This window comes from Miscanthus floridulus, chromosome 2 (genome assembly GCF_019320115.1).
Source record: "Miscanthus floridulus cultivar M001 chromosome 2, ASM1932011v1, whole genome shotgun sequence".
Lineage (NCBI taxonomy): Eukaryota > Viridiplantae > Streptophyta > Magnoliopsida > Poales > Poaceae > Miscanthus > Miscanthus floridulus.
In genome coordinates, this window is record NC_089581.1 from 25,499,342 (window position 1) to 25,510,452 (window position 11,111).

The 11,111-nt window shown below is 47.1% G+C and overlaps 1 protein-coding gene across 1 annotated transcript; it reads left to right on the plus strand.

The window, feature by feature from the left end:
• Positions 1-208: 208 nt before the first annotated feature.
• LOC136538254 (transcription factor MYB41-like) lies at positions 209-3,042 on the plus strand. Its single transcript, XM_066530240.1, has 3 exons — positions 209-698; positions 816-1,548; positions 2,539-3,042. The coding sequence occupies exons 1-3, from the start codon at positions 330-332 to the stop codon at positions 2,805-2,807; spliced, it is 1,371 nt and encodes a 456-aa protein (XP_066386337.1). The 5' UTR covers positions 209-329; the 3' UTR covers positions 2,808-3,042.
• The last annotated feature ends 8,069 nt before the right edge of the window (positions 3,043-11,111 follow it).

Here is an 11,111-nt window from a genome sequence, read left to right on the forward strand (position 1 = left end):
AACCGCAGGCATCAGATGCTCCAATCTATGCTGCCCATATATAGGCCTCTTGAGAGCAAAAAGGGAAGTGCAAACAAAAAGCCTCAAAGGGGCAGACAGCCAAATGACCCACCACAGCACAGCGTAGCCCCTCCTCACTGACTCACCTGCAAAAAACCACTTGCAAACCACACAAACCGAAAACGCCAGCTCCCCTGCCTCCATTTTTTAGCAACTTTTCCCTTCAATCTCCCATCGCAGTCACCTCCTTGCCCCCACCCCACGCAGCCGTGCTTCTGCCGCCCTCCTCCTCCTCGACCCTTGGTTGGCGCCGCCGTTGGACGCCCGACATGGATAAGAGTCCCGGCGCGGCGCCGACATCATCGCCCGAGGAGGAGGTGGCGGCGGAGGGCCATGCGCATGCTGAGGATGTGACGGAGCAGGAGGAGGAGGCCACGCCGGTGGTGCTCAAGAAGGGGCCGTGGACGGCAGCGGAGGACGCCATGCTCATGGACCACGTCCGGCACCACGGCGAGGGGAACTGGAACGCAGTGCAGAGGATGACCGGCCTGCTTCGCTGCGGCAAGAGCTGCCGCCTGCGCTGGACCAACCATCTCCGCCCCAACCTCAAGAAGGGCTCCTTCTCCCCCGACGAAGAGCTCCTCATCGCCCAGCTCCACGCGCAGCTTGGCAACAAGTGGGCGCGCATGGCCGCGCATGTAAGCAAGCACTGTACTCTCTTCGGCTTGGATGAATAATTTATTTATGGCGACTTGTTGATGTGATGTGACTGATGCTTCGTGTTCGTTCCTGTGCTGGTTGGTGCGCGTCCGCAGCTACCGGGGAGGACGGACAACGAGATCAAGAACTACTGGAACACGAGGACCAAGCGCCGCCAGCGCGCCGGCCTGCCCGTGTACCCGCCGGAGGTGCAGCTCCACCTCGCCCTCTCCAAGCGCTGCCGCTACGACGACTTCTCGCCGCTGGCGTCCCCGCAGCTGTCGGGGACGACCAATGTCCAGGCGCTGGGCGCCGCCGCGACGTCGGCCGGGTACGCCAGCTCCCGCCCGGCGCCGCTCGACCTGGCCCGCCAGCTCGCCGTGACGAACCAGCAGACGGTGCAGTTCCTCTCGCCGGCGCCCTTCTCGGCGCCGTCGTCCCCGTGGGCGAAGCCGTTCGCCCGGAACGCGCAGTACTTCCAGCTCGCGCACTCGTCGCCCGTGTCCCCGTCCACGCCGACCGAGCCGATGCACCCGGCCACGCCGGACCTGTCCCTCGGCTACGGCGTGCGCGGCGCCGCCGAGCAGAGCAGGCTCCCGACGCTCTCACCATCCCCTGGCCCCAGAGTGGAGCTCCCTTCAAACCAATACGGCCAGCCGACGCCGCCGACCTCGGCCACCGCCGCCGCAGCCGGACATGGGGGTGGTATCGCGCTGCCGGATCATCAGAACGCGGCGAGCCTCGAGAAGATGCTGCAGGAGCTGCATGACGTCATCAAGGTCGATCCGCCGGCGCTGGTCCCGGCCAACGGCGGCGGCGGCGCTGCCCTGGAGCGGCATGATGGCGGAGGTGAGTAGTGCATGCCGTGTGTGAAGCATTTCTCTCACATCTTCTTGCTCTCTTTTTTGGATGCACTCGGAGTTCGATTTGTTGCTTTGCGGGGGAAGAGAACAAATACTCATGATTACGATGTGAATTGGCAGATTAGTGTGAACCTTTTCGTTTGTGCTTCCAAAATCTCCGTTTCTTTATCGCGGTGTCACCATCTGTTAATCAGAGTTCACTTACTTGGCAGTACTAATAGGAATAAATGTGCCTTGGTGAAAGTAATTCTGGTTAAGTATATTTTGTTGGGATTTGGACAAAATCTGAAACATGGACAGCACACTGTTTGGAATCTTTTTTTTTTTGTCTTTCTTTTTGATAGTTTTAAGGTTAGAGAAGCTTCTGCAGGTGCTGTCTATGGAGAGGGCTTTCTTTTTGTCCATGCAAGACAGTGACTACCTTTGATCTTGTTCCATGATTACTTTACCTTATCCTGCCAAGTGCTTTAACAACCTTTTTCCCCTTCTTTTCCCTCTGCATGTACCACTTTATCTATCATTTACCTAATCAGACGTAATATGATTCCAATTCATCCTTCCTTTTCGCAATTGTATGATTGCTCGTTATCTTCCATAGCAACACGTCACATTGCTGTCATATTCTGCACAAGCTTAGCATAATTTTTTTGAGCAAGAAAGCTTAGCATAATCAGGATGATCATATATAGCTATATTTCTTTTCCGGAGATTAACTAGAGAGGTTCTCATTCTTTTCTTTTTAAAAAAAATAGAGAGGTCATCATGATCAGTGAAAAGAATAGAATCAAATCAGGACTAATAATTTATAAAAGCTACTGATTTTTTAATTTTTATGATGTGCGTGCTATCGTGCGAATATATATGAACTTTCATGGAGCAAATTGAGCTTTCAGAATTTGTGCTGCACCGGCACCTGCCCAGCAATGTCACTTTGTTCCTGATTTTGCGTCATGCGTTTCTCTGTTGTTGGTTTCAGTCCCAGAGAACAGGTTCAGCGGCGTGCAGCACAGGGTTGAGGACAACATGGACACTCTGTTCGGCCTGGTGCACCCAGCACTCAGCGCGCCGGAGACGGTGCCGCCGGCTGCGGCCTCCAACCACTCCGGCTCGACCTCACAGCACAGCAGCGACGACCAGAACCCGTCCACCGTCGACCTTCACGTCGCCGGCGGCATCAGCTCGTCGGACCAGGACTGGGGCCTCGACGGCGTCTGCCAGTGGAGCAACATGTCCAGGATCTGCTGATCTCGTGCAAGAACTGCAGGGATCGGCGTAGCCATGTCGAATCGTCGATTAAGACGTGCATCCGATGATTCTGAGAACTGATCAAGGAGCCGGAGACAGAATGCCTTTTTTTGAACATTTCTTGCTGCTGTCAGATGCCAAGCATCATGGACAAATCTGTTTGTGTTCTGTTCACCGTTCTTGACGACTCTGTTGGTCAGTTACCGACTCAGATCTCAGCTGTGCAATCCAAGCGAATTTGCGTCAGCGTCTCTAGCATGTTCCTTTCCAGTTTCCCAGTTCAATTGACATCATCAATCAATGGTAGTAGATTTTATAGATAGATCCCGTCAACGTTTCCTCGATTTTCTGGGAGCTACATCATCCATCTATCACTACTCTCTCTCTCTCTCTCTCACAAGAGAGTATATAGTCCTCTTGCGTGTAGCCCGTATGGCTACTAAAAATGACAACACCCAAACATGGTAGCATCCATTTGTGCTAAGTTGTGATCCATGTGCTCATGAGGACAAGAAGTCAGATTGGCACCCTGGAACTTTTGGAAATTGTGGCTAGTTGCCCCTCCAGCTAGAGCAATCTGAACCGAAGAATGCCTATTATTCGATTTTTCGTGATATAGAGAAAAACGTCTGAAATACCAGCGTCCTAAACTTGACATCAAGTTTACCTTTTGTGAGCAGATCGAGTAGCTGGAAGGGTTCCAGCTGCCACCTCATAGTAGGACAATGCAAAGGCAATTGAAACAACCTAGGATCACATACAAGGAAATTGCTGGGGCCACACGTAGCCGTTGGCGTAGGACCAAACTTGAACTTATGGTCCTGAGTCCAGATAGGAGAATGGGAGCACCAATCATGATCCTTATCAACTTCAGACATTGCACATCCGTGCAGAGAAAGATTTTGCTTACTTTGCTGTTGTCTGATACTCTGATGCAATTATTATATGTGCTTACACTTTGTACAGATAACACGTAGTCGCTAATAAATACCTTATACTAGATTGTCTGCAAAGCCAACAAAATCATGGTCTAATACTATTTTACAATTCGAAACACATCAACTTCATGTGCGCAGATTTAAATTGTTTTTTTTTAAAACAGCTGGACAGATTCTAGAATTGCTAGAAGCAATTGCACTATACAAAATCATCGAAAATCGCGGGCAGTGGTCACAAATCCGTCGTGAAATCGACACCAACCATGCCAAAGGTGTTTCATTGTCTCCGGCCTCCCCATTGCGCAAATGGGTCGAGGAACAAGGAGCAGTTGGATTGCATGAGCAATTGAGCAGGTTCGTATCCATGCAAACTACGTGTTGCCCACTCTTTGCTCCTTGCTTTGTGCCATAAGTTGCTCCCCTGAGTGGGTTTCTCTTGTTGTGCTCCTCGATCCCCGGCATAATCTTGCTCTTCCCTACCTTTCTAATTACCTTTGGGTAAAAGAAGCTTCTAACGGTTTTTTTTTTCCTCAGAGAGTGAAGAAAAAGATGGTCCACGCCTTGGTTTATTTGTGACCTCTATCAATTTTTTATGTTTCAATATATTTATTACTCCCTCTGTCCTGTATGCATACAAAAAATTAGGACAACTTAAACGGATACTCAAATGATGACACATTATCCATGGATTAAACTCAATTAAAGAGTTTCTCCTCAAATTATGGTTTCTTTTTTAATAAACTTTGCCAAATATATGTATGAGCACCACATAAAATCCTTATATTTCAGAACAAAATTTAGAAGTTATAATGCACTATATTTCAGGACGAAGAAAGTATTCCTTTTTGGCGATTGGTGTTTTGCATATCCATTATTTGAATATGCGAACGTTTCGTTCAAGAACAAAAAATGTTCCGGCATTCCAATTTTGTAAATGTCAAAGTGTCCCACCAATCAACTTTGCAAATGTTCTGCTAAAGAAAAAGTGTTCCTGTAAAGGATAAATATATTGCTAAAGAAAATAATATCCTATACAAGAGAATTTTTCTCGAAATAAAAATTGGTTTTATGTGGGATGAATCTTCCTCGGAGTGTAATTTTCTCATCAAGACTCCAAATTCGACGCACTATATATGCATTTTCGGTCATCTTAACGAGAGGAACACAATGGTGAAGACCGCGCCAACACTTATTCTCCCAATGAATGGGTCGGTTTCATCTGTGGGTTGGCGAGTAAACGAGTCATCTTGGACGTGTTAGTCAGACGCACCCATATGGGTCAGAGGGCCCCCTGAGAGGCCAGATAAGGATCCTGTGACCCTATAATGGCTGAATCCGGCAGGGGTGCGCGAGCGCACCTAGTGGATGTAGTACCCGAGCCCTTTATCCAAATGACCCAAGTCGAGCAAGGGCTTAGTATCTGGTAGGATGATACCTAGTTAGTGAGGTTACGCATGGTTCGGGTACACATCAATATTTATTTCCAAAGAAGCTTGGTACAGGTGAACTCCATATATCAGAGGGAATGTGTTGGAAAGGGAAAAGGTGCTGGAAGAACTATATGGTTTTCAAGCATGTTTATCGAGCTGGCACGTTGAATAAGTGTGGGACACTGATGTATTCCAATACAAATTGGAAGAATGCAAAGTGGCCATAAGGGAGGAATTGCCATAATAATGCCCAGACATTGGCACCAAAGTTGTGCCAAACATGAATGTCAGCGCATATGAAGAAGTAAGTAGGTAAAGATCATCAATCACCTTCCCGGTATTGATCCCTGACAAAAAGCCCATAAGGGTCAAACTCAGTAGAGACAAAGTATCATGTGTGAGAGCACTCATTGAGATCCTTGACAAAGTAGGGAGAAAAAACAACATTATTCAGAGCAAGAGGAAAACCAATGGGAGGGATCAATGAGGGTAGATTGATCCAGACGCCTAACAAAAGATTCAATAGGACGCAAATACTATTGTTGTTTGAGAATGGAGGTAAGCCAGTGAGGGGAGTTTTAGCGTGGAAGGCCTTCTAATTTTCACTGTCAGGCTAGTCCCCAAGGAAGTTAACCAAAGAGGGGCACAGGGGCATATGACCAGGTTTGAACTAGGCCTATCCATGAACTAATGTTGCAGTTCCACTAGTTTGCGGTGGGAGGACATGGCCACAGCTTGGGAGAAGATCCACCGCCACCACTAGAGGATGGAGTGCTAACATTCAAGGGACAATCTTTCCCTTTTATTATTGCTTTTTGGCCAGACCAGTTTAGAGGGCCTATGCATCCCATGTCTTGGAATCCTATTCGTTGTGCATCTCCTCCGGAAGTAGGGAGGATCAAACCTCTAGGAAGGATGGTGATGCAAGATGGCAGGTGATGGAGGGGATGACATGGTAGAACTCAAGGCTCAACCCATGAAGCAAATTGATGACCTAGGTGGAATCCTTGACAGGCTCACTAAGGCCACAGAGTTGATCTACCAGTGTCTTGAGCTAGGAAGGATCGAACCTCAAGGAAGGATGGCGATGCAAGATGGCAGGTGATGGAGGGGATGACATGGTAGAACTCAAGGCTCAACCCATGAAGCAAACTGATGACCTAGGTGGAATCCTTGACAGGTTTGCCAAAGGTCACATAGTTGATCTACCAGTGTCTTGAGCCAGTTGCGACAAAAGGGTATGGACATGTGTATAACAACATGCGTCCAAAATCTGCTTATATGGCCCAACTCAACACATGGAACAACCTGCATACGCATAATATCTCTCTTACACTTTTGTCCTCGTTTCGTGTAAAAGGGTTAACCCAGAGTTGCTATGTTTGGAACGACAAAGATTATAAGCTGACCATCACCCTCCTAAACTGCCAAGGTTGTACCAAACCCACCAACCACAACCACACATAGCACACGAGTCACATGGGCCAACTTCACAAATACTACTTGCTACTAATGGGTTGTGGTGTTATAGGACATCTCACCTTGAGAGAACAGTACTACGCCTTGATCTAAATTGCCCGGGTGAGGACATTATCACGGTACATGTCCTCGATGGCGCTATAACACCTTGGTCGTCATGTCACCGGGCTACTTCACAATCTCTTGTAGATTGGAGGATATAGTGGTGTAGAACCCGTTGACGATGTTGGTGTCATTCATGATCCACTTGGGATCTAGGTTGGCTGGGGGAGCAACCGTGGTAACATGATGATGGAGGTTGAACTTGGTGAAGACAGTCTCGAAGAAGTGTCATCACTGAAAAGTAGTTCGAGTTCACAAAATCCAAAATGATGGGAACATGTGTACAGAACTACAGATGTCCACGATCTAGACATAGGGATTACCGATGGAGGTAGGAGGCCATCATCGGTGGTGCAAGGCAGAGCAGCAGGATGCCCAACAAGGAGGGCACTACCATGAGCAAGAGAGGATTACGTGCGAGGAGGAAGCTAGGGTAGAGGGAGAAAAATTGGATTGAAAACCATGGCTGTGAAAGCGTGCGAGAATAAGATACATAGGGATTAATGAAGTGCTCCTGGTCATGCTCTGACACCATAAACGAGTACGAGAGATGGAAGAGAGTTTGTACCAACACACAGTACAATGTATTAGCTCTGCTGTGGGTTAAATACAAGATTACAGAGCACAAGCGTGCTTCAACAACTTGCAAACTAACTTCCTAGTCAAAGGGATCTAGTTGAAGAATAGTTGACAATACAATGGTTACAAGTGAATCACAGGGTGACTAAGTACGCGTTAACATGGATAGTGCCAAATCTGGCTCTAGGGATCAGTGTTGATGTCTATCCATGTCCAACAGAGGTCTGGTGGGTTGGCTCCACTAGACGAGCACATGAGGTCCCTGATCTAGGCTCATGAGGTGTCAGCGTCGTTCATGAGCTACATAGAGGCAAGCCTATGATAGCACCCCCACGATTGCACGAGTGAAGGGGCCGGTGGAAGTATGTTGAGAAGTCGAAAATATGGACGCACGATCTCTCCTCTCATTTCTTAGGCCATGTTTGAATCCACCGAAAGCTAATATAGTTAACCGGCTAACAGTTCATAGCTTAACAAGCTAACATTTATGTGGCTACCTATTAGATGGGTGATGTTTGGATCCACTAGCATTTGTCAATAATGCCCTTTCTTTTCTATTTATTATTGGTAGGCCACATGGATAAGAGAACGTGGGAGGACAAAGTATCCTTTTGCAATCTAATAGCTATTATAGTTGGGTTGAAATAGCTATTGATTATCGAGAACATTGTTAGTTGGGTGGCCTGCTAATAATTAGCTGATCTTTGGATGGGTCTGTTTGGATCTACTTCAGCTAATTTCTTAATAGCTACCCCCTTCATTCCAAATTGTAAGTCTTCTTGACTTTTCTAAATTTATAAGTTTTACTATGTATCTAGACATAATATATATCTAGATACATAACAAAATTTATGTATATAGAAACGTCAAAGCGGCCTATAATTTAAAGTAAAGGGAGAATGCGCGGATCCCTCATCCTGCACACATCCGGCTCTGGAGGCCACGCGGGCCGATGCATGCGCGGGGACCACTCGAGCCTGCTCCGTTTCACACGGCCACACGCACATAGCAACAACATCGACAGGCACGCACAGTGACCCACGGTGGTGCACTATTAGCAGCAGCAGCATGTGCTTCCCCAATATCTACTTTTGAAACATCAAAATGAAACACTTGCAACATATGTCCGAAACAGATGAAACACTTAAAACATGCACTTAAAACATGCGTGTATAGCCATAGCAACATGTGCGACACCAAATCTACTTTTGAAACATCCAGATGAAACATTTGCAACATACGTCTAAAACAAATGGAACGCTTGAAACATGTGTGTATAACCATTGCAACATGTACAACACCAAGATCTACTTTTAAAACATCCAGATGGAACATTTGCAACATATGTCTGAAACACCCGAAACACTTGAAATATAGGCTTGCAACAAGCGTATTTTGTCATTGCAACATGTGCAACATCCCGATCTACTTTTGCAGCATCAATATCAAACACTTGCAACATACCTCTGAAATATCTGAAACACTTGAAAAATATGTGCTTACAACAGGCTCTTTCAGCGCAAACATCTTCTTGCTGCTTTGCAAATGGAGGCTCGTCGGAGCGTGGAGGTCACCGGTGTGCTCGCCTGCGGCACGGAGCTCACCGGCAACGCGGAGCTAGGCGGCAGTGCACGCGGGGTGTGGGGGCAGCACGAGTGGCGATGCCCACAGAGGGCAGGTGGGTGGCGCGTGGAGGTCACCGGTGAGCTGGGCGGCGGCACACAGAGGCCCGGGTGGGGGGGGGGGGGGCATGGGCGGGGGGGCGCGTCGCGGGTAGCTCAGAGAATGGGTGCGGCATCTGGACATCGGACACTTGGGTTAGAGCGTTTCCGATGCTTAATTAGTCTGCTAATAACCATATGCATATACATGAGCGCCTTTTTGTGAGACCCAGTACACATGGACACATATATACACGAGCGCACACTCACATCTGTTTGAATGCACACACGCACAATCAATCCTAGGAGAGCATCTATGTCAAATTAAAAACTAAAACCTAGGTGCTATTTAGTTCCCAAAATTTTGCAAATTTTTTCAAGATTGGATACTAATTATCAATCTTTGGACGCATGCATGAAGCATTAAATATAAATAAAAAATAAAACTAATTACACAGTTTAGACGAAATTCACGAGACAAATCCTTTAAGCCTAATTAGATTATGATTGATACTAATTGTCAAATAACCACTCAGTGCTACAGTACTATTTTCAAAAAAAAATCGCCGACTAAACATGGATCTAGAGAGGTCCAATCGCAAGAGAAAGATGACACGCAGAGGATGGCGCCGGGTGCCATCTTTTGGTTAGCTAGGTGACTGGGGGAGACATGCGTGCGTGGCCAAAGCGATGTCTCGCGCTGACGTCGTCGCCGACTCCGGCTGCCATCTTTGGGGTTGCGCCACACAACCTTGCTGCCCGAGCGACACGTTCGTGACCTATGACAGTATGACGACGTGACGTGCGTCAGTGGTGCCGCAGCCACTGCCGCGCACAGCACCCACGTACTACTATCTGTAGACGTAGCCTCTGCGGCGCCGGCCGGCACGCGCGGTGACATGACATCCGCCGCTCGCCGCCCCGTCGGCAGGAGGCCAAATATCCGAGGCCGCGTTTAGTTCGCCCGACTCTGCCGTTTTGTTTTTATTTGGTAATAATTGTTCAAATATTGATTAATTAGGCTTAAAACGTTCGTCTCGCAAAGTACAATAAAACTGTGCAATTAGTTTTTTATTTCGTCAACATTTAGTACTTCATACATGTACCGCAAATTTGATGTGATGGGGAATCTTCTTTTTGTATAGTGTCAAAATTTAGAATTGGGAGAAACTAAACATGGCCCGAGCCGAGCGGGCCGGCGATTGCCGATTGGACCTACTCCTTCCGTCCCGAAATAAAAACACATCTAGATTTTATGGAGACAACTTAAGACAGGTGTAAAATAACAGGACTATCTTTATAGCAAAACACTCGTATGGTGTTTCATGCATCTGGAGAGACAGTTAGCTTGGGGATAGAAATTATCGAGAAAAAAAAACTTGTGGCCAGAAATGCTCCCATGTGCTGGCGCCGGTGAAAAGGTACTGTAGCTCTGTCTGCCGGGTTAGGACTAGAAACCTATGTGATCTATTAAATTGGGAAAAAAATTTAAATTTCAGACATCCATTTAATTTGGGACGTAGGGAGTAGGGTTGTCGATTGAGGCTCCGTTTAGTTGCCAAAATTTTTTATACAGTATCCATCACATCGAATCTTGCGGCACATGTATGAAGTACTAAATGTAAACGAAAAAAACTAATTGCACAGTTGGATGAGAAATCGCGAGACAAAACTTTTAAACCTAATTAATCTATAATTAGACACTAATTGTCAAATATAAATGAAAGTGTTATGGTAATCAAAATCTAAAAAATTTTGAATCTAAACGGGGCCTGAGCCGCGTGGCCACGCAGCTGGCTGCTGTATTCCCCTGGTACACTGCCTGGACCTAGCTAGCTAGGGTTGTACTACCAGTAGCCATTGGCTCGTAGTACTACTACTCTAGTGGTATTTAATGCCGTGAGCGTACGTCATGCATGCATGGTCTCAGTCCCGGTTGGCTCGCCCTTCTTCCTGAAGATTGGTTGGTGCCATCGAGGTGCACTACCCGAGTAATAATTGTACGTGGACAAACCCAAGATAAGATTCACACGCCGGTGCTGGTCGTAAGTTGCACATCCTGGATTATCGTTGGGGGTGTAGGTAAATTTTACATAATAAAGATTTTATATTGTA

Excerpts from the sequence above, each read along its gene's own strand:
- LOC136538254 (XM_066530240.1), top strand. The coding sequence starts at position 330 with ATGGATAAGAGTCCCGGCGCGGCGCCGACATCATCGCCCGAGGAGGAG. Across the intron at positions 699-815 it reads GGGCGCGCATGGCCGCGCAT|CTACCGGGGAGGACGGACAA; the intron begins GTAAGCAAGCAC and ends GCGCGTCCGCAG. Across the intron at positions 1,549-2,538 it reads GGAGCGGCATGATGGCGGAG|TCCCAGAGAACAGGTTCAGC; the intron begins GTGAGTAGTGCA and ends TGTTGGTTTCAG.